General features: G+C 37.5%; 1 protein-coding gene across 2 annotated transcripts in view; it reads right to left on the reverse strand.

Moving 5' to 3' along the window:
- LOC109110868 (low-density lipoprotein receptor class A domain-containing protein 4-like) overlaps positions 1 to 25,049 on the reverse strand; it is a 50,438-nt gene that overhangs the window by 23,368 nt on the left and 2,021 nt on the right. Inside the window, exons 2-3 of one of the 2 annotated variants that reach the window (XM_042772689.1) lie at positions 11,532 to 12,055; positions 5,594 to 5,734 (exon numbers count right to left, since the gene is read on the reverse strand). In XM_042772689.1, coding sequence (XP_042628623.1) covers positions 5,594 to 5,734; positions 11,532 to 11,571 — 181 coding nt within the window. In that variant the 5' untranslated portion in view covers positions 11,572 to 12,055. The remainder of the gene's footprint in view (positions 1 to 5,593; positions 5,735 to 11,531; positions 12,056 to 25,049) is intronic. The other variant, XM_042772690.1, reaches the window with a different exon arrangement.

Here is a 25,049-nt window from a genome sequence, read left to right on the forward strand (position 1 = left end):
AACAAACACTTCTAAAGCTGAAGAAATGTGGGATATTTAATGTTTAATATGTGCTCTTATTAAACTAGAGGAGATTGTAATTATTAAGACCTGCAAAGTAACACAAACCATGTCAAATCCGGAGTTTGTCCAATCCACCGTTAATAATGGATATCTACAGAAGCCCAAACCCCCTCCAGACTTTTGGAAATGGGATACTTCAACCCCATATTTGGCACTTTTTGGCAGAACTGGGTAGTAACTGATCACATGTAATTTGGATAATGTAATCAGATTCCAAAAGTACTTGTAATTAGATTAAATTACATTTTAAAACACTCTGAATCAGACAAGAGTTACATTTTTTATTGACTACATTATTATATATTATTAATACAATGTTAATAAAGTATTCATAATTTATTGATTCTCCCCAATTCCTCTTTTTTATCTTTATGAAATACCCTACTGCTTACATACATTCAGAAAGTCTTCCACTGGATTCACAAGAATCATTTTAGTTTTAAGAAGTGTTTTCTCAACATTTCAACTACTTTTATTTGAAATATCACATATACTATGCCTTTGGAAGGCTTTCGACTTTTAAACATTTTCTTTTTCTTTGCATTTTTATAAGCATATGGTACAAGATTATCCTCTTAAAATTAATGTGATAAACAGGTTAGGTCAAAAGTAATCTAAAATTAATCAAAGTAGTCTGATTATATTACCTCAATATGTGTAATGTAATGGATTACTTTACTAACTAATATAAACCTGAAGCTGGTAGTGTTTCTGCCAAGCATTTGTTTGTAAACAATAAATTCATCAATACAAATCTTAATTCAGATTTGGACATGAAGCACAAACAATTCACTTAGTAAAAAGCTTTTTTTTTTCTCGGTCTCCCTCGCTTTCTTGTGTCTTTCATTGTGTTTGCTTTAGTCTTTGAGCCAAACTTGATTGGATTCCAGACCAACTTGCCGTTTAAGACGTCTCCATTTATAGCTCTGCCTCTTTTTCTCCTCTTGTGTTTTTATTCTCCGTCTATCGTTCTTTGAGGGGAGCGAATGAAAGCGAAGGAGGAGAGCTGTCAGTTTCCCAATCTTTAATGGCCCCAGCTGCATCATTACTCTCTCAACACACTCACACACAGGGTCAAACGTACTTAGGTAACAGATGAAGAAACGAGGGAGGCATGAAGGCCACCGAGAGAGACTGAGGGATTCCATCATACTGGGAGGTTCACAGTACAAAATGACTGAATGAATGCACTGAGTAAATGAGTGAACATAGAAGAATAGTGGCCGATAGACCTCCAGCTCAGCCACAATAAACAATCCCAGAATCCACTGTGAGCCTGCGTGAGGTGACACTGTCTGAAACCCATCAGTACTGATGGTGTTGACAGCCAACGAATACAGAACCACACGGCCCTCGCCCTGAAAAACAGCCCGGCTAATGCAGCGACGTGTGTGGGATGTGGATCAAAGGACCTGGGGGAAACAGCGAGCGAGCAAGCAAGCGGAGGAAAGAAAAGAGGAAGGAGAGAATGAAGGAATCAGAGATTTCTCTATTCGGACTGACAGGATTCGTATTCATCGGAAAGCTTAAGGAGGGGGAAAAAGACCTATTTACAACTAAAAACAAAATCACAACAGTCGCTATTGAGTGCGCGATGAATTTATCGCACAGGTGCTCAGCCTGTTGGTTCGTTAAAGTGCAAATCTAAGAAACATCTTCCGAGATAAACTGCTTTCCTTTATCCAGAATATTGCAAAAAGTCAAATAACACAAATCAAAGTGAGCGCAAACAAAGGGGAACGCTCTTTAAACCGGCTCCAAGACATCAAATACCAAACACAAGTGTCTCATTCACACCATCATTATCATCTGTCATTAAAACCCTGATTAAGACCCTCCGAACTTCATTCAAGTCTCTTTTACTGTCGGATATTCCTGTAAGCCAAACAATTCCATCATCGGGCACTTCCCTCTCTCTCTTCAAGAAGTTCAAACGCTTCATCTGGGACTTGCCCTCCCTCCAAGCGACACAGATTGCATACAGAAGACATGACGTCGGTTTGGTAATGAGCCCCTTAGCATGAAAATGCAGCCTGCTGTGGTCGGCCCAGATTAGCATGAGAGATGATGGAGATTAGTGATGGAAATCCTAAACTCAAACAAACTGATTGTTGAGCTCTTCACATCAGACAAGGCTCGAAACGTGACCTCGGCGATCTCTTGACCCCCATCAACCTGTGTTAAATCCGCAGAGGAGAAACGTGAGGAGAAAGTTAGTGCGAGAGAGAGCTTTATAGATGCTCGTCCCCTGACAGACATCAAAGTGGGACGTGTTGGTCCAGTGTGAGCGGGATAGTGTCTATGAACGTCCAGCGCCTGACAACTTCAGCTTGTCTGCAGCAATTGAGAAACTCTTCTCACTCACACACACACACACACACACACACACACACACACACACACACTAGAGAGGGGAGCCATTAACAAACATGCAAACTGTTGAAGAGGCTGATTTACATGCTCTTCAAAGCGTGCCGCTACCGTTCCGCCTTCAAAGAGGACAGAGCGTACCCCGAGCTTTTATGCAGAGTGAATAAACGTTTGTAGTTTTATGTCAGAAAAAGCTAGATTTTATTTAATTTTACAGCAAAGTTCTTCCAGCCAAGTTGTGTGCTGGGATTCGATGCCAGGAAAGGGCAAAAGTGATGGGTTTTGTGGTAACTGTGCTCATCGCAGTAAAAGCTAGAGTGTATGTAAGGTAAGATGACCCTCAGTGTGGTTTTTTTCTGTGGAGGTGAGGTGTGGAAACCTGTCATGTTTAATCAGCATCACTCTTAAAGTAATTCCTGCAAATACAGGCAGAAAAAGGCTGATCTGTGGCCTCCACGAAGTGGAACAATATCTCTTTCAGACTGTATCTACTAAAAAGGAATTCTCTGTCTCCCATCTCAAGGGAAATTACTGAGTACTTTAGCAGATCCCCCAGAAAATTTGACCCAAAAATTAAAACCGTCTCATTATTATTTACTAAATCTTTCCTTTCTGTAAACATTTTTTGGTATACTATAATAACAACAATTATACATAAAAAAAAAAAGTAAACAAAACTAATAATAAAATTAAAAATTAAATCAATCAATCATACTAAATAACTAATAAAATTAAAATTACTACTACTAGAATAATAAATAGCTATTATTATTATTATTATTATTATTATTATTATTATACAACAACAGCTATGATAACAAGTACTATTACTATTATTAAAAAACAACAGCTATTATTAAACAGTCCTGCATCTTGAAAAAATAAGGTCTAATATTACAGAATTGTAATATTAGACCAAAAAAAAAAAAAAAAAAAAAAAAAATTAATAAAATATAAATAAAAACATAATCACATATGGTTTTTCACAAAATAAGGAGTGAAAAAAAAGTGTTCAAATACTCAATTTAATGGCAAAGAAATTTACATTAAAAAGTCTTTAAATAAATATTTTTACTTTTAAAGTTAATAAATGTTTTTAATCTTTTTTTCACACTGTTGTTGTTTCTGTTTAATAATAATAATTAGGGATGCACCGAAATGAAAATTCTTGGCCGAAACCGAAAACCGAAAAAGAGGAAACCAAGGAAAACCCCTTTCCACCACAGAATAAAAAATAAAACAAGGTAATTTCGACTTTTTATCTCACAATTCTTTTTCCTCAGAATTGCGAGAGATAACTCGCAATTCTGAGAAAAAAGTCAGAATTGTGAGATAAAAAGTCGCAATTACGAGAAAAAAAAAAACTACGAATTGCGACTTTATTTCTCAGAATTGCAAGTTTCAAAATTGCGAGTTCATGTCACAATTCTGAGAAAAAAAGTCAGAATTGCGAGAAACGAACTCGCAATTGTGAAAAAAAAGAAAGTCAGAATTGCAAGATATAAAGTTGCAATTGGAAGAAAAAAAACTCACAATTGCGAGTTTATATCACACAATTCTGAGAAAAAAAAAAAAGAGTCAGAATTGGGAGATAAAAAGTCGCAATAACCTTTTTTTATTTTTTATTTAGTGGTGGAAATGGGCTTCCATATACAGTACTACTGTTGTTATTGTTGTTGTAAGCTATTGCATAATTAGGAATTATTGTTATTGGTTTTCAAAAAGGCTGTTAGAAAATACTTTGAAAAATACTGTGAAAAGTGGTCATTAAACTTTTTCCCACAAAAACAACTAAGTGTACCTTCCTAAGATGAATGAAATAAAAAGATAAATTCATGGACAACATACTTGACCCTGATATTTGGCTAGTCTGACTCCCACACACCTGATGCCAATAAATGCAAACCACTGACAAAGGAGATCATTGCCGCACACCCTTAAACCCTGCAAAGCTTTTCATCATACTCTTCGATGAACACCCTTTCTCTCTCACTCCCTCCTTCTCTGCAGAGGCTGCCTGACAGTCCTGACCACAACCATTCAATGTGGTGGCAGAGAGCAGGAGACAGAGAGAGAGGAATATTTTGTGCAGGGTGTCTAGACTGTATTCATGATCAATCTGTCTGGCCCTGCTGTAGACAGAGAGATGGCAAACTCGATTAGACTCTAAACATTTCCTCAGATTCGGTCTCGCTCTCAGCATATTTCGTCTTCTCTAACATCTATCAGCATCATTCCTCTCTCCCTCTAGCAGTATATGGCGGCTGTCTGTCTGCTGAGGAAATGAGCATTACTGCTCTAACAGTTCTGACTGAAGACACCCCTCGGAGCAGAGGGAGCACAGGGGAGCATGACACGGCAAGAACAGATGACTGATTTCAAAACAGCCAGGACAGAGAAACGCAAAAGGAGCTAGGTGCTTTTTTTGAGATTTTTTTTTTCTTGTCTGCTCTGGTTTCCTCAAACTGTCCTCAAAGCTGACTGGCTGCCACCATCTCACGCCAGGGGCTGCACAAAATATTTAATGTTCACCATGATTTTGCTTAAAAAAAGTCACACATTTGCCTAATTACAAAGCAAATATATGGGTCAATGATTTACTGTAAGTAACCACGAAAAAGTGTTTGAGTTTAAAACACAATTTTTAGAAATGAAATAACCAAATCAATATTTCTAACAAATTAACTAGAAAAACTTTACCATTTTCAATTATTTGAAAAAATATGATAATCATAGGTAAGGTGCTTTAAAGTCTTTGTATTTACTTTGAACTGCATTTTTTATTTATTAAAAAAAAAAAAAAGCAAATAACAAAAAATGAGTGTCATGTCATTGACCCACATACATATAGATACATGTCAAATATAATCAAAATAGCTAAAAAAATATCAAGACATTTTAGCATCCTATGTTGATCACAAACCACTTACACTCCCTGTTACACACACACACAGTCCCTCTCCGCATTTCAGCGTGCAGAGACACCACTTAACACACATCTCACACTCACACCTAGCAGGTGGCTTGGATACAAACGCCTCAGGAATTCAGATGAGAACTGACCAATGAGAAGCAAGAAAACACCCTGCTGACTTCATCAGAACCAGGACACAGACACAGATCTGAGTCTGAAGCAGCAATGTTATAGAGATGGACTCACAGCTGAAGATGGCAGATGCAGGATGCTGGGTGGAGAGGGGACAGTGCTCCTCATCACTGTTGTCTCCACAGTGGTTCAGTTGATCACAGACCTGCGAGCCCAGGTTCAGACATCTGCCGTTAGTGCACAGGAATCTGCACTCTAGGAACAAACACAGAAAACCGCAATCACTCCTTTTCAGATAGGTTAATCAATTACAATCAGGGTCAGTCTCTGTTTTCACACCTGCTGCATCAGGGCTTGTCAAATTTCCATCCTTGGTTTGTTCTGGCCCTTGTGAAAGGAAACTTATAACTAGAAAAAAAATGTTTGAGCTAAGTGGATTATAAATGCAACTCTGTTCAAAGGTTTGGGGTTATTAAGATTTAAGAAATTAATACTTTTAATCAGCAAGGATGCATTAAATTGATCACAAGTGACAGTAAAGACTTGTTACAAAAAAAATTACAAGCCCAGCCCTAGTCAGATCCTGATTTACACCTGGGTCCCTTTCCACCCGATTCTCAGATCCTAAACTGCCAAACCTGGATGATCGTACTACTGGACATTGTTCCATGAAACGTCTACATTTGGAAGAACTTCAAAACAACTTAACAACTAAAAACACCAGGACGTCCTGTGAGAATCTGAAAGTGCTCAGGTGCAGGAGTTTGTGGGATAGTTTCACTGGGACAAAAACTGTGCAGAGATTTGTGGATCTCAGGCGGCGATGATCCTCTATATGTAGGTCACTGGCTTTTATAAATGATCTTAAAATAAGTGTTCCTGCAAGCATGCTTTTAGAGAAACTCAACATTGACCTGATAACGGTGGATATTCAGCTGTATGGAAGACTCTTCACTATACAGCATTAACAAAAGATCAGAACGCACTGCAAACCAGACAGTGATGACACTAGCAATATAAACAACTTGACTATGTGAGGAGGAGGTGCTAGACAATACCAAAGCACACCCATGCGATCTCTCACAAGGTGTGGTGCAGCCCGATGTGATTTTAAAAATGTTATTATAATCTTTAGACAAACAAATCAGCAGTTCTTTGCCCTGCTTACACCTTAACATAACACAAGACACAATGAGACAATCCAACATTCACCTGCACAAACTCAACAGCACAAAGCAGCAACAATCAAGAGAGAATAGGAGAGACAAGACACAAGATGACAAGACTAGAAGAGGAGACAAAATAAGAAGAAATAAGAGAGCAATAGAACAGAAGCAGATGAGACAAGATCAGATTATTATTTAGTTTTGTGCAAACTTCACATAGCTAAAACTGTAAATTCTACATATTGTTAAAAGTATGGTAGAACCATCACTTCTACCACAAAAGACTGCTTTGTAAGTAATCTTCCTGATGTATCCCAATTCCTTAGCATATCCAAAACCTCCGAACAACTTGATGATGTAACAAACTATGGACTCTCTTTTTTCTAGCATTTTAAATACAGTTGCTCCTTTATGCTTAAGGAAGGTTAAGGAAAACAGTCTGACACCGTGGTATAATGAGCACACTTGCACCCTAAAGAGAGCAGCCTGGAAAATGGAGCGCAGCTGGAGGAAAACAAAACTAGAGGTATTTCGTATTGCTTGGTGGGAAAGTAACCTATCCTACAAAAAAACATTAAAAACTGCTAGATCTGATTACTTTTCGTCTCTTTTAGAAGAAAACAAACATAACCCCAGGTATTTATTCAATACAGTGGCTAAATTAACGAAAAATAAAGCATCAACAAGTGTTGACATTTCCCAACATCACAGCAGTAATGACTTTATGAACTACTTTACTTCTAAGATCGATACTATTAGAGATAAAATTGTAACCATGCAGCCGTCAACTACAGTATCACATCAGACAGTGCACTATAGATCCCTTGAGGAACAGTTCCACTCATTCTCTACTATAAGAGAGGAAGAATAGTATAAACTTGTTAAATCATCTAAACCAACAACATGTATGTAAGACCCTATTCCATCTAAGCTCCTAAAAGAGGTGCTTCCAGAAGTCATAGACCCTCTTCTAACTATTATTAATTCATCATTGTCATTAGGATATGTCCCCAAAACCTTCAAATTGGCTGTTATTAAGCCTCTCATAAAAAAAAACACAACTTGACCCCAAAGAATTAGTTAATTATAGACCGATCTCGAATCTCCCTTTTCTGTCCAAGATACAAGAAAAGGTAGTATCCTCACAATTATATTCCTTCTTAGAGAAAAATTACATCTGTGAGGATTTCCAGTCAGGATTTAGACCATATCATAGTACTGAGACTGCTCTAGAGTTACAAATGACCTGCTCTTATCATCTGATCGTGGTTGTATCTCTCTATTAGTGATATTGGATCTTAGCACTGCATTCGACACTATTGACCACAACATTATTTTGCATAGACTAGAAAACTTTGTTGGCATTAATGGAAGTGCATTAGCATGGTTCAAATCGTACTTACTGTATATGACCACCATCAATTTGTAGCAGTGAATGAAGAGGTGCCATATCGATCACAAGTGCAGTATGGAGTACCTCAAGGCTCAGTACTAGGGCCATTACTCTTCACGCTTTACATGTTACCCTTGGGAGATATCATCAGGAAACACGGTGTTAGCTTTCACTGTTATGCTGATGATACTCAGCTCTATATTTTTTTCGCAGCCCGGCGAAACATACCAAATTGAAAAACTAACGGAATGTATAGTCGATATAAAAAAATGGGTGACAAGTAATTTCTTACTGCTAAATTCTGAAAAAATGGAGGTGTTAATTATAGGACCTAAAAACTCTGCATATAATAACCTAGAACGCTATCTAATGTGCTATTTGATAACAATCTTTCCTTAGAAAGCCACGTTTCTAGCATTTGTAAAACTGCATTTTTCCATCTCAAAAATATATCTAAATTACGGCCTATGCTCTCAATGTCAAATGCAGAAATGTTAATCAATCTAACCTCAAGGTTAGATTATTGTAATGCTTTATTGGGTGGTTGTTCTGCACGCTTAATAAACAAACTCCAGCTGGTCCAAAACGCAGCAGCTAGAGTTCTTACTAGAACCAGGAAGTATGACCATATTAGCCCGGTTCTGTCAACACTGCACTGGCTCTACTATCAAACATCGTATAGATTTTAAAATCTTGCTTATTGCTTATAAACCCCTGAATGGTTTAGCACCTCAGTATTTGAATGAGCTCTTGTTACATTATAGTCCTCCACGTCCGCTGTGTTCTCAAAACTCTGGCAATTTGATAATACCTAGAATATAAAAATCAACTGCGGGCGGCAGATCCTTTTCCTATTTAGCGCCTAAACTCTGGAATAACCTACCTAACATTGTTTGGGAGGCAGACACACTCTTTCAGTTTAAATCTAGATTAAAGACCTATCTCTTTAACCTGGCTTACACATAACACACTAATACGCTTCTTATATCCAAATCTATTAAAGGATTTTTAGGCTGCATTAAGTAAACCAGAACAGGGAACACTTCCCATAACACCCGATGTACTTGCTACATCGTTAGAAGAGTGGCATCTACGCTAATATCAGTCTGTTTCTCTCTTATTCCGAGGTCACCGCAGCCATCAGATCCAGTCTGTATCCAGATCAGATGATCACTGCAGTCACCCGGATCCAGTACGTATCCAGCCCAGATGGTGGATCAGCACCTAGAAAGGACCTCTACAGCCCTGAAAGACAGTGGAGACCAAGACAACTAGATGAGCCGCAGATACAGATCCCCTGTAAAGACCTTGTCTCAGACAACCACCAGGACAAGACCACAGGAAACAGATGATTCTTCTGCACAATCTAACTTTGCTGCAGCCTGGAATTGAATTGCTTGTTTCGTCTGGCCAGAGGAGAACTGGCCCCCCACTGAGCCTGGTTTCTCCCAAGGTTTTTTCTCCATTCTGTCACCGATGGAGTTTTGGTTCCTTGCCGCTGTCGCCTATGGCTTGCTTAGTTGGGGACACTTCATTTACAGCGATATCGTTGACTTGATTGCAAATGATTGCACAGATACTATGTAACTGAGCTGAGCTGAATGATGACATCACTGAATTCAATGATGAACTGCTTTAACTGTCATTTTGCATTATTGACACACTGTTTTCCTAATTAATGTTGTTCAGTTGCTTTGACACAACCTGTTTTGTATAAAGCGCTATATAAATAAAGGTGACTTGACTTGATGAGAAAATGGGAAAAAGAGGGAATAGGGTAGATTAGAAGAGAGGAGACAAGGTGAAAATATATTGGACAAAAGAGGCAAGAAGAAAGGCAAGAAGAGGAGAAGAGGTGAAGATCAGATTGGAAGTAGATGACAAGAAGATGGGAAAAGATGAGAGGAGATGTGATGAGCAAAAAAGGAGGCAAGAGGAGAGAAGAAGAGACAACAAGACAAGAAGAGGAGAGAAGAGATCAGTCGAGATGAGATAAGAGATGTAACAAGAATGAGAAGAGAAGGAAGAAGAAAAAGAACCAGATGAGAAAAGGAGAATGGAGACAAGATGAGAAAAATGTAGACAAAAATAAAAAAGGAAAAAAAACGAAAAACAAACAGAAGTTGAGAAGATGCAAGAACAGAGATTAAAGGGGTCCTATTATGCTTTTTCACTTTTTCAACTTTAGTTAGTCTGTAATGTTGCTATTTGAGCATAAAAAAAGATCTGCAAAGCTACAAAGCTCAAAGTCCACTTCAAAAGGAGAAATTTTAACAGAAATCACTTTTCAAAAACTACAACGAATGACTTGTTTGGACTGCAACGGATATTTCCCGGGATTTTTGACATCACAAATATCGACGAATGGGACAAGACCTGGTTGAGCTGCACTAGAGAACGCAGCGAGTGTTATCACTATGTCAGAGACACGCTAGCTTTCCCAAGGCAGACGAGCTTAGAGTGGTTACAATCATCTGAGTTTAAATCACGCTCAAATTGATTTGATTTTGACACAATATTTAAACTGAAGCTCACAGCAGGTGGCTATGGTAAGGGGCATGACATTTCCCAACCAGGCGCCGAGTAACTGGCCAAGCTAACCAATCACAGCACATTTCGTATTTCAGAAGGCGGGCCTTCATTTGATACAGGAACTATTCAAGCCGTTCATTCCAGACTGGGGAGAGAGGTGTTTTTAATAATGTAAAATATGTGAAAAATAATGTATTTTTCTAACAACCTTGTGTGAGAGCCTGTTCTAGTACACCCCCAAAACAAAATCACGACTTTGTAAAAGAGCATAATAGGATGCCTTTAAATGAAAAAGTATTTTTTAAGACCAGACAAAAGAGGAGAGAAGAAGAGACAAGACAAAGACAAGAGAAGAGAAGAAAGGAAAAGAGAAGATGAGATGTAGATAAGAAATGAGAACAGAATATGAAAAAAATAACGAAGAGAAGAGAAGAGAAGAGAAGAGAAGAGAAGAGAAGAGAAAAGAAGAGACGAGACGAGACGAGACAAGAAGAGAAGAGAAGAGAAGAGAAGAGAAGAGAAGAGAAGAGAAGAGAAGAGAAGAGAAGTTGGGTCATTATACTATGTCAGTAAAGTAGCACATTTCTCCAAGTCCTGTCTGCAGTGCACTAGGCTGTCAAACTGTGGTTTAGTACATAGCCCAGCTTCCACCGGCCTCCACCCATCTCGCACTTTCTCTGCATTCCATTCCAGGCAGGGGAGAGAAACGCAGCCTGTCTGAGAAATGGAGCAGAGGAGTCTGGGAAGGGGAGGGGGAGTGAGAAAGCAGCTTTGAATATTAGCAAACACACACAAACACACACACACGCACAGAAACCATCATGAGTTTGTAAAGCACAACATGAACCTCCTCATGAACATAATCTGCACCGCTGGCATGAATCATTAAACTCACATTCATGCCAACCGATTATCCCACTTAATTCCAACACTGAGGTTATAATTCTGATCCGGTGCTCACCTGTGAAAGCATTGGTGGCTGGTAGGTCAGCCTCCTGCATACTGCTCCTGCCACTCGGCCTGTATGAGTGTGTGTGTGCACCCACGTTATTGGCTTTGTTTGCCTGAGGGCTCCTGGGGGCCAAACAGCCACCGTGCTGCCATTCTCATCTCATAAGTCCATGGCTCCTGCTCCGGCCGCTGCCCTCTACCTTCACGAAAGGGCAAATAAACTAAGAAGAAAGGTGGAGGGGGGCTAAAAAGTCTTTAGTGACAGACTAGGGCTCTATTCAGCAGGAATCAGGGTGGGGTTGCCAGGGCAACCAGAGCACTGATTACCCTCCCAGCCAGAGCCAGCCAGCCATAGCTGTGTGTGAGCGAGCGAAGAAAGATCCAGACAGGTACTTGATTCAGAGAAGGTGTTTGATAGCTGATTCAGGGAGGGAATGTGTAGTTGCTGCCGCTCGTCCCAGGTGGATAAACTCTTCTCAGCGTAGCAGCGTGCTAATCAATGCGCCCAACCTCATCCTTCAGACCGCAAGCTCACTGAGAGAGACAGAGAGAAAATCAGTTGAGTGGCTGAAATACATGCATGCAAAAATGTACTTGCAGAACTCACTTACAAAAGGTTCCTATAGTTTCTTCTATGATTTACTACAGCTGCTTTTACTGGAGTAAGTACTATGTGAAATCTTGTTTAGGAACTGACAATGAATCAATTAATGATTCACTGGGTTGATTTGATTCACTTGATTCAATTCAAATGGAGAAAAATTCCTGTTCGATACACAATTTGATTTAATACAAGTAATAATTCTATTTCAGTATTTTAAATTGCATTTATAGGATTTGTTAAATCCTTTCCCTGAAAACATTTTCTGCAAATCTTCAACTAAACTAAGATAAAACAGTACTATTTTACTGTTATATTTGAGACAATAATGGCAAATGTACCAATTATTTGAGTATGTAAATTTACCATTAATTTGCACATATGAAGATGATTTATTTAACATACACTACCATTCAAAAGTTTGAGGTCAGTAAAGTTTTTAATGTTTTTGAAAGTCTCTTATGCTCACCAAGGCTGCATTTATTTGGTTAAAAAAATACAATGAAACAGCAGCCATTTCTACAGTCTTCAGTGTCACATGATCCTTCAGAAATCATTCCAATATGATGATTTTCTTATTATTATCATTGTTGTGCTGCTTAATATTTTGTGGAAATGGTGATACATTATTTTAAGTATTCTTTGATGAATAGATTATTCAAAAGAAAAAAATGCTGTTCTTTGGAACTTTCTATTCATCAAAGAAAACAGAAATAAAATTAAATATCATTTGAAATAGAAATCACTTGTGACGTTATAAATGTCTTTACAGTCACTTTTGATCAAATCAATGCATCCTTGCTAAAAAAAAAAAAAAAAAAAAAAAAAAAAAGGAAGAGTACTGACCTCAAATGTTCAAACTGTAATAAAACAAAACCAATATCAAAGTATCTTCTAATACTAACTCTAAACCATTGATTTTTTCCCTACGGTAATGAAAACTATTGGTTGCCACCATAGTTGTACAATCAGCTAAGATCCTGTCTGATCTGGCAGACAAGTTTTGAGACAGACATAATAAAAAGACAGACCCGACACAATCATAAAACGGGTGTTTCATTAAGCAAAAATTAGAAACAGCAGGGGTTCAACACATCAACATTTTATGATCTTACGGCAGATCTTTACCAGCAACAAAACATCAAGTTCCTGTGAAGAGATGCACATTAGCATCTACAATCCCCAGCAGGAGCTTCAGCCTTTAATGACTGTTACATAACACACTAGAACACTTTACTGGAAACAAGAGTTATCGCAAGCCACAGATAATGTTTCTGTGGCTTAATATCATTGATTTAATGTCTCAAAAAAAAAAAAAACAACAACAACTCCATTTTCATTTGGAGAAGACTAGAGCAACGGACGAGGCAGTGTGTGTCCTCAGACAACCTTTAAAGCCCTCCGACATCCCAGTGGACGCCGCGCTGAGCCCAGACTGCCGACCACACATCGGCTGTTACTTAGAAACACGGCAAGCCCTCACCTCGTCTGACCCCTGCCGCATGCCACACAGCGAGAGCCCAGATCCATCACACAATAAATAATATTCCACACACGTGAAACAGGAGAACGCCATCCAAATCAAACAAAGACTGAGACACACACAGTCAACCGAGGTCGTTTCAGGACACTACTACAGCCATCACAGATAAAACAGATGAACATCTGCCAGATGTTTAGATTTACATTTCTTCATCGTTATCTCTTTGTTCTTCCATGTGTCCCTTTCCTAAGTGCTTCTCCTCTCAGAGAGAGTGAACAAACCATGTATCTTTGGCTTTGTTCAGACTAAGGATGTGAAAACTAAAAACAAATATATTAAAAAAAAAATTTATTACTTTAAAATATTCTGACATATACTGACCAAAGATACAATTCTATTCTATAATTAAAATGTATACATAAATATATTAAATACTTTAAAATAAAATGCACCTGAATTAAATACATTGGCATTGCAAACTTAAATGGCAATTATTCTTTTCTAAATTCTATAATTCAGTATAAAGTCATAATTATTTTCATGTTATGACTGCTAATAACTGCAGATATTAAAATTCAATAATATTTTGACTAAATAAAAAAAGCAATAAAAACTAAAATCTCCCATTTAAATATTACAAGTGAAGTCACAATATGACAAAAATAAATAAAAAAATCTTCCTCTAGCCTGTACAGTATATACAGTCATGGCCAAAAGTTTTGGCAGTGACATAAATTTTGTGTTTTGCAAAGTTTGCTGCTTAAGCTGTGGTGTTCATTCACATTGTTTCTAGATTATTGTGTAGAGTGATCAGATGCATTAAATAATTGCTAAAAGCTTCAATGGTCAAAAACTGTTCACTGTTTTTTGAACCTGACACAAAATGACCAGCTAACATTAATTGACTAATCATATCAGCAGTGAAAGTGTGAATGAGTACTAGTCAGGTGAAATAACTATCATACTAATTAGACTGTAAGAGCAGACTGATTGCTATAAAAGGAGGGAAGAAGCGCTTCCAATCATTGTGTTCTTGTTAGCAATGGTTACCTCCAAAGAAACATGTGCAGCCAACATCGCTTTGCATCAAAATGGCCTCACATGCAATTTTGGATCTATGGCCAGGCAACTCCCCGGATCTTAATCCCACAGAGAACCTGTGGTCAGTCCTCAAATGGTGAGCGGACAAGCAGAAGCACACAAATTGTGATCAACTCCGAGAACTAATAAGGCAAGAATGGATTGCCCTCAGTCAGGATTTGGCCCAGAAGCGAATATCCAGCATGCCAGAGCGAATCGCAGAGGTTATGAAGAACAAGGGCCAACACTGTAAATATTGACTCATTATATTTTTTTGCCAATAAAAGCATTGAAAACATATATGCTTATCATTGGTTTTCAGTATACCATGTGGAAAAATAAATCTACAAATACTGAAGCAGCAAACTTTGCAAAACACAAATTATTTTCACTGCTTAAACTTTTGGCCAAAACTGTACAGCATGAAATTTATATTTATTTTGAGATTTGCTAAAGATTATATTTTTATTAATTTATTAGTGTTTTTAGATGATGGCAAAGGTATATACAATAATTGACAAACAGCGATGGATTAAAAAAAAAAAAAAACAACAACAACAACAACAACAACAACAACAACAACAACAACAACAACAACAACAACAACAACAACAACAACAACAACAACAACAACCACCAATAAACACCAATATATTATCAGATATGATCTGAATTTTATTTTATTTTTTTACTTGCAGGAAGTTCATCGGTGTTCACATCATGTCAGCCCTGTAAACATGATTGAATTCAAGAAACTCATGTGATTGGTTCCTGGACAAAACAAACAAAAAAATAAACAATTTTTATATAAGTTAACTCAAAAAAAAAAAAAAAAAAAAAAAAAAAAAAGAATCATGTGATAAAATATCCCTGGTATTTTGTGTGGTTCCTTTGGTGAAGACATTCTTTACATTTCTGAGATTCAAGTTCAGAGGAATGTTGGTCTATCACTCTATCTGTGGTTCTTTGTTCTGTGACATACTGTAGAAATTTTTACTTGATGTTGGGGGGAAAACAGATGTTTTGAGTATAACATTTTTGGCCAACAAAAATGACAGAAAAACATTATCAGAACTACAAAGTAAAATCCCCATCATTGTCGGTATTGCCCAGAATTTTAGTACCAGTGCAAAAAACTAAAACAATAAAAAAAGCTAACAAAGTGAACCAGACATAGAATCACATTATGACACAGAACCCTCCACCTGTAGAGACTCTCTGTCCTAAAATGAATACGCTGAACAGCAGCCATGCTGAAAAAAACCCACCAAAATGACTGCAATAAACGCTTGCTAAAATATTCTCTGTATCTGTCGGTCTGTGTAATGTGATCTCAGCAGGGGGGTCTGTCTCTTTCTCACTCTCGGTGCCTGGTTAAATCATGATGAAGCTCTTAGGAACAACTATTCGCTGAAATGATTCATCCAGCCAGACTCAAACATTATAACAGCCCATGTCATTAATCATTAGTAAAAAATGACTAATAGCTGCAACCTTGCCTGTCAGTCTGTCTCAAAAGAAACCCCAACAGGGTGATTAAGACTCCAGCGTGAAACAGTGGGGTTTTATATCAGCCTAAATTTGTTTACTTGGCAACAATAACCAGTTGACTGTTTATTATCCAACTACTTACACAGCTTTTTGCCAAATAAAATACAATGACATTGAAATATTTAATTCTCTTACTCGTAGATAATCTTTATACCTTCTGCTAAAGAAAAAGTCCATTACAACACATGGTTCAGCAAACAGAAAAAAAACCCATCCACAAAGGAAAGGCCACCCTGTTCAAGCTTAGCAGTTAATCAGACAGATTAACCGTTTTTCTGCCTTGTCCTAAGATTACCTGACAACCAGGATCTGCAGGTTAACAAATGATGACTCAGCCGTCTGGGTTAGTCAGTTTAATAGGTGCATGTGTGTGCGTGAGAACGAGTCATATTTAAAGTTCCCGTGAAACGGAAGTTGTAAACGACTTTTCTCCAGTGTTGTGACGTATTTCCGAGAGAAACGGAATAATAAATGAGGAAAATAGTGGGCGTGGCTTATTTTCCAACTAGCACCTGATTGGATATAGATAAGTAGGTGTTTAATTAAAAAAATGGAGGCAGATCTAAACGCAAGTTTACAATCGGTTGTTGAGGATTACTCGCCACCGGAATCACCGCAATTTAGTTTGCAGCAGGAGGAGGAGGAAGATGAAGAACAGGAACACACGGAGGATCATTTCGTCACGGGAATCAGACCTTACATGTTTGAGCCGTTATATGCGGAGAGTTCAAACGGTCAAAAATGCACCTCCTCGCCATCTCTCCTTTCACGCGCTGTCAATGCTCGCAAACACACACAGGCAGCCTGTCTACTGTCAGTTGGAGGGGCGTGGTTACGGATTAAGCACACACCCAATTCCTCAAGCCTACGTCATCAGTGAAGGTCTTCCAATGCAGAGGGGAGTGGCATTTTCAGATTTTTGATTAAAGATTACGAAGCCAAAAAAATTTTTTGTGTGGATTGACTCGCATGGATGAATTGTTCAGCACAAAACGATCAATTTAGGCGAACAAAGTAAATATAGTCAATTTTGATTTCATGTGGACTTTAAGTTTTAGTCCCACCCAACTGAGACTCTGAGAACTAGAGAAGGGGTCCATAACCTTTTTTGGTCAACAACCTATTTTAGGTTGAAAAATCAACACCTCTTGTGAGAGAATTAAAGGATCTCACAGGTAATTCCATTCTTAAGAGTAACAACATTTTATTATTTAGTCCATTTCATTATTAATTCTGTAGTAATAAACAAATTATTTTCTTTTGATGCAAAAAAGGGGCATTTAAATAGCTTTTTTAGTCTTGAATGCAGCATGAATTCAGTCCAACAATACAAAAACAAAGCATTTTTCACTAAAAAGAACCGACTCAGTTCTAGAATTGGATTGATACATCAGTACCCAAATCGTTTAAAAAACAAAATAAATACAAAAAAAAATTAAAACCAATAATATACGAATATAAAAAATAATATATTAAAAAAAAGTGTCCGGCTTTAAAAAAGTATTTCTGAAAACATATTCAGAACATAAATAAGATATTCTGAAGATATACACAAACAAAGGCAGAAAAGGTGATGAAGACAAGTGAAAGCAACGCAAGTAAAGGAAGAAACGCTCACTGTACACCAGATGCACAGACACTGGTCTCAGTACAGACACTAGCTGGTTTAAAATACATACAAAAGCATGAATTTACGACAACACACCTGTATGCACAGTGTCATGACGGATGTTGTTTCGACAACCTATCATTTTCGGTACAACAGTACCTACATTCCTCTTTCTTCCGACAGTCTCTATTTATGGCTGGGCGATGTATCGCATGCAATTGTCACGCGCATTTCTTCAGTAAAGCCGGTTCCCTGATTACCGCTAAATCGCCATCACCTCCTTTCAAATGGAGCGGCATTTAATATACAGAGCCGTAGATCACTGACAAGCTACGCAATATCGCGTTCATTATCGCAGATGAATTGCCTTCGATAATGAACGCGATATTGCGTAGCTTTTCAGTGATCTACGGCTCTGTCTATTAAATGCCGCTCCATTTGAAAGCAGGTGATGGCGATTTAGTGGTAATCAGGGAACCGGCTTTACTGATGAAATGCGCATGACAATTGCATGCGATACATCGCCCAGCCCTATCTCTATTACTTTATGTTTTTTGGTCTTGTTTGCCCTTAGCAGTAATTTGAGTGACTGCGCTTAATCCCACCTCTTATATATTTTGGCCCACCTCTCTTAAGTGAACAGTTTATTTAGCTTAATCCTCCATTGCCAACAAGGCAAAATGTGGTATGTATTAAAGTCTGTTTTATGCAATATGCTGGAGATTTTGGTTGCCTTAGCAACAGCGAATGAGATGACTTCCTTTCTGCACCCAAAAAGAAAAGTGATTACCCTTTAATAAAATTCACTTAAGTGATCTGAAAACATTAATGGCTTTATTGATCAGGTCAGGGCTTACATTGACAAATGCACCAGGGTTCGCAAAATTTAAAAATCCCTGTTAGCCCTTTGGGCAGGTACTCTTCAGATTTTGGTAGCCCGAAAATTCATTTAACTAGCCTAAATAAAAAGAAATTAAAAAAATTATATATATATATATATATATATATATATATATATATATATATATTTTTTTTTTTTTTTATAAATATAGAAAATCTGATTTCTATAGGAGTTTAATTGTCAATCAAAAATATTTCCAATACACCAATATCAACAAATATGAATGAAGGAATTTTATTTCACTATTTACAGGGTATCTGCAGAATTTGTAAAAATAAATTTAAGGCAATTTATGACCCATTTTAAGAGCTGCACACGTAAAATGAACACCGTATGAGTGGTGTTGGACAACGTCTATGGTAACATACAGTATTGAGCCATAAAATTACATGATTTACAGTTCAGATACAGGTTTTCACAAAAACAAAAATCTTATACAACAGCATTTCAGCCTTTAGACCATTTTTATGTAAAGGAATGAATCAAGCATATAAATTGTGTCAATTTAAACAATAAATATTACTGTCTTAATTATTTAGATTTTTAGAAGGCACATTAACTTCTCATTTACAACTCTGTGTTTGCTGCGTAAAAACATGAGTCGATATTTGCATTGATCAGACCACAAACAGCAAAAAAGGCTTGTTGGAAATGCAAATTCATTCTCTGTCATGAGGTGGCGCTTTAGGAGCACTGAAATATTGCGGTTTCCCTGGTAACCGCTGTACACAAAGCAGCTCTGCGCTCATAAACACTGCTTTATCAGGAATTATAGATAAAACGAAATTAAATTCTGAGGACAGTCGGTACTCTTCAGATACATTCAAATAAAGACATCCGCGCCGCGTTTTGACTTGAAACGTGCAGCGCTCATATTTATTCAATGACATCATTGCCTTTTGAAGTTTAATCCAGCCGTATCGCGACTCTTGTCTTTCCGTCCCCAACTGAAAGTTATATTTATAATTAAGACATTTCTTATACCATTTATCGTATTTAAAACTTCTTATGGCGAGCCCTGAAATGCATAATAGGTTTTATAGAGCACAGAGACGCTAAATGAAGATAGGGCAAATAAAATCAATCAAATTTGGAGTCATGTGGGTGGGAAAGACAAAATCAATCTGTCCTCCAAAAACTGTTTTGTTCAGAAAGCACAGGAACACACACACACACACCAAAACTGAAACACAGACCGCAAAAAACACGAGCTTTTGAAGTGAAGGTCTAATCAGTTTCAGGATCTCTCCTCTCGGCCAATCAATCGACAGCCCTTTGGGACTCCGCCCACAGTGTCTAGACGGCTAGACCTTTGCTGCTCTACTGCATTCTGCAGCGGTGCACACTGCAGAGGTCACAGAGGTCAAGTCTAGCATAGCATGAGCTCAAACCAGACACTTGTTCTCAAGGGGTTCTCAGTACCATTCACTTCAACCCTGATTAAATCTGTTGATAAGTGTGTGAGTGCCCTGATTTATGAAACATCACTACTTTAATGTTTTGATGCCGATGATTCGTAACAAGTTTGTACACGTAACTGAGGTTGATATTAAACTAGTCATTTCCTCAAAATGACACTGACAACAGTTCCGTCTGACACTGCTTGGTTGAAATGACGTGTGACCTTCTTCCAGACCTGTGAAGGGTGATTTAGCCAACTAGAAATGCTGTAAATAATTAGAGTCCTAAAAGTTTGTGTTTGCGATGTCCTCTAGAAGAGCTGATGTCAAAGTCAAGCTGCAGCACAAGAGAGAGAAAATGAATGTGCGTGAGAGGGAGAGAGACAGAGAGCTTGGTGCAGAGTGCTGCAGTGTCCTGTATCAGAACAGAGATCAGCTTTGAAGCATTAGAGAGAGAAAGAGACATTACAGGACTCGAACCCCCACTACAGCATCAATGGCTTTCTAGCTCACATCTCAATCTCCATTAAAGGGTAAATGTAAATGTACTCAAATGACAGCAATGATTGATCATAAAAGCATAGTTGATTGAATTGATTTTTTTACCGACATTAAAATACAGTGACAACTAGCCTATGTACAAATGTGCCAAAAGTGACATCATTGTTCCTGTGATTATGTTGTCATTTTTGATGGAAACATAATTTCTGACAGACAGAGATTTGTAACACAACAGACAGAGAAGTCCCTTCTTTCCAAAGGAGACTCACAGAAAAGTTCTGACTTGTGTTGTTGGGCGATTTGGTCATTTTTTTAAATCATCATATTGCCAACCTGTGAGATCGCCAATACACGATATTATCGTGTGCGCGTGCGTGCATGATTGGGTGGGGGAAAGAGAGAGACTCTCTGTACTTATCTTATCATAGGATATTTCATAACTAAGTGGTGTTTTAAACCACACGGGCGCGCAAGAGAGAGCCTATGAAAGCACCAATAATCAAAATAATATACTTTCAAACATAGGCTACTGATAAACTAGCATGTTAAATATAAAAAAAGCTATATTCGGATACAACAGTCATACATCGCTTTTAGGACTGCACGTCTTGACAAGTTTGCCGCACCAGAGCACGGAAGTTATCAGTCTAAAAGGTCTGCAGTCAACGGTGAAAATCAAAAGTGGATTTATTTTAAAGACCAACAGTTTAACACTAAATATTGGACATAAACGAACACGTTAAATATAAAAGCATTTAAAGGTGCCATAGAATGCAAAAATCACAGTTGTGTGGCCATAGTGTGAAAATAACCAGCCTATAATCGTAAAAATCCACCCATTCATTGTTTTATAATCCCAATAAATCATAAACAGTCTCTCCACACGAGCGGTTCCAGATTTCTCACTACTATGCCATCATACTCGGGAAAGTCCCACCCATTTGTGACACTCTCTGCCCTATTAGCATATACACAGCCCTGAGTAAGAAACAGCGGTCCGCCATTACTGTTTTCTTGCTGTAGCTGCTGGAGATACAATGTCAGTGCCAAAGAGCCATTAAGTGTAGTGTGTTGGGATGCATCAACGAACATAGGAGTCTGCATAGACCGCCGAGGACTCGGTGGTTAAATTTCATTTTCGAAGGAAATGTCCCAGAAAAAAATGGAAATGTCCTATATGTTTGTGTTAACATGAACTACCAGAATGATCGTAAATAGGAACGTGGTAGTTAAAAAATGCATTTGGAAGCAATGTGAGGTCAGTAACACGGTCACCACCAGTTAAACCTCGACACCGGTATGCCCGTGAACATGACCTCGGCAATTTTCTGAAAAGGGAGGCAGGAGCACCAGCTCATTTTCACAAATACACAAATACAGAGCGTTTTCGCTCATACCCTAAGTGGGGTATTTTGAGATAAAACTTCACATAAACACTCTGGGGACATCAGCGAACAATTTAAAATATTGTATCAATGCATTCTATGGCACCTTTAAAACAGGTAAGTTCATATATTTGGAGTAAATTTAAATTGAACGGATACATCAGTCATACAGCGCTCCGGACCGTGCGCCCCATGACGAGCCCAACGCGACCCTAGTTCCGACGGGAGTTCTTCATGACAGATTTGAACTTCAGAAACATTAATAATTAAGAATTAACAATTATTTTTGGTTCATCCCTTATTCTGTAGAATTGATGATAACGTATAGCCTTGGGCAACCCATAATATGATCTGTAAAGTTGCAAAGACTAAAGTCTCAAATTTAAAATAATCTCTTTATAAAAGTTAAGACTTGTCCAAGCCCTCATAAAATCCCTCGACAGTATGTTAAGGGGCGTAACATTTCAGTGACATGCTTGAGGTATTCAGCCAATCACAACGCACAGCACACCTCGCTTTTCAGAATGACAAGCTTTGTAAAAATGGACGCATTTCAGAAAGGTGGGCATAGAGAACCAACAATGTACATTATGTGGAAAATAAGTTTTTTTTTTTTTTGTAGCAATGTCATATGACCCCTTTAAAATCTTGTTGTGTTTATATCTCACAAAGTTACTTTGTAAAAATGTAAAATGTGTTTTCATGTTGTAGTGTGAAAATGATGACGCATGTTTAGTCATGTGACGCATATTATACCAAAATATATCTATGTTTATACCAGTATTGTGTCTGTTATGTGCTATTCACTTTCACACTGTTGCTATAGACATGTTATTTTGTACACTCTTCATATCACAGTCCTGCAAAGATGGCAAAATTTACTTGCGATTGCTGTTTTGGGGCATGAGAGGGCAGTTGTGTTTTAGATCTAACATAGGCTGCCACTAGGGGGTGTACTGCAGATATTGTCTGCAGCATAAGCCAAAAAAAGTCCAAAAAAAAAAAAAAAAATCAAGTTTAGCTCTGCAATGACTGCACAAGCTGAGTGATATTTAGTGTGTTTATCTCTGCTCCGCTAGGACCGCAGTTCCCCTCATACCTCCATCTGTCTCCCACCACAGGATGCCAACCAGGGACCCCAACCCTATCAGACCATCTCTGCCATATGCCTCTGTTCTGAGATTAACCATAGGGATCGTCTCAGGACTTTGAGAGCCCTTCCATCTGAACCCAGAAATTGCAAAAACATTAGTTAGACAAACACAGAGGATTTGCACTGTACCGATTTATGCAAAATAAGAAAGGCTTATTTTAAAACAACAGAGACTAAGCAGTGAACACATTGGTGGCATGACCTTTTCCATGGTCTGATGCATAAGTGTCCGGCTGTGATCGCTGCCTGAGAGCTGCTTTTTTTGGCTGCAACGTTTTCTCTCCAGTCTAAGTATGTTCTGAGGGGGTGCAAGTAATTTAAGGATCCTCCTGGGCATCCTTTCTTACACTGATCTGGGTCCAGTTCTGCAGCGTGTCAGACAATGACAGACAGCAGGGATTGCAGAACGACAGCTGATCCTGGTTCAGCATGCGTGCGGCTCCTAACCAAAGCCCTTATGCCACCTGACGTTTCAGTGCCAGAGGCCAGATGATGTGGTTCGCAGCAAGACAGGAAGCTTGGCGTACGATGACTCCGCGTCAGACAGACGGCTCTCAGTGAGACAGGAAGCTTTCTTCCCACAAGCAGTGAGTGTTCCGGTCTGGAGTGGGCTGCTGTCCCAGCTCTCAGCCTCAAATCACTCCAACCACAATCACCACACCAACAGGATAGCACTCGATTTACTGCATTTCACCACTACAATATTCTCAGACCACTATGCAACAAAATAAACATTACAATTTCTGGCCAATACCAATAAGCTGACAATTATCTTAATTTGTTATGGCCGATACTAAAATTTGATACTATTTTTGTCTAAAAAAAAAAAAAAAAAAAAAAATCACAACATTAGGCAATAAAGTATGAAAAATTATATCTATTTTTAATTACTTTTGCTTAAGAAATAGCGTTACTACATTAAGATTTTTTTAATTATTATTTAAATTTAATTATTATTTTAATACTTTTATGAAATAATTTAATTATTTTATAAAATAATAATTTTATCATTTTATTTTATTATTTTTTCTAATTATTTTATTACATGCATTTTAATATGTATTATTATTTCTTAAAATATTATTGTAAATATAAAAAAAAAAAAAAACTTTCAAACTATTTGAAAATAGATGACAAAAAGTATTTAAACACAAAAACAGGGAAAATGAGCACACGCACACACGCACGCACACACAATTATATATCCTCCTAATAAAAATAAATAAATAAAGCTGTAATATCGGCTAATATGGTACCAATACATTATGAATACCTAAAAAAAAAAAAAACCTTGTCAATGAATAATGTTAATGTATTTTTTATACTAATCAACCATTCAAACATGCAGACAAAAAAAAAAAAATATATAATTTAAAAATCCTTGAACAATAAATTGTCATTTAAAAAAAAGATTATTCAAAGATTGTAAAAAACAATATATAAAATAAATAGAAATGTAAAAAACAAAAAAAAAAAAAACTGTAATAAAACGAGAATAAGAAATTTTATATATATATATATATATATATATATATGTAAGAAATTTTATATATATATATATATATATATATATATGTATATATATATATATATATATATATATATATATATATATATATATATATATATATAAAAATATAAATAAATAAATAAAAGGAACAAGTGCTTAACATTTTGCCCATTTGTGATGGTCACTCAGCAAGCCTGCTGGGTAATTTGGGCGGTCTGTGGCCAACAGAGTAAGTTTTGTGTAGGCAAACAGGTGCTGATGCACTGTAAGTCCTGTTTAGCTTCTGTCATGCTTTGGGACGATTTATCATTCTTCAGTCCCTGAGCTCCATGCTCCTCCACGACTCACTGTTAC

Source organism: Cyprinus carpio, chromosome A16, assembly GCF_018340385.1.
Source record: "Cyprinus carpio isolate SPL01 chromosome A16, ASM1834038v1, whole genome shotgun sequence".
Classification (NCBI taxonomy): Eukaryota; Metazoa; Chordata; class Actinopteri; order Cypriniformes; family Cyprinidae; genus Cyprinus; species Cyprinus carpio.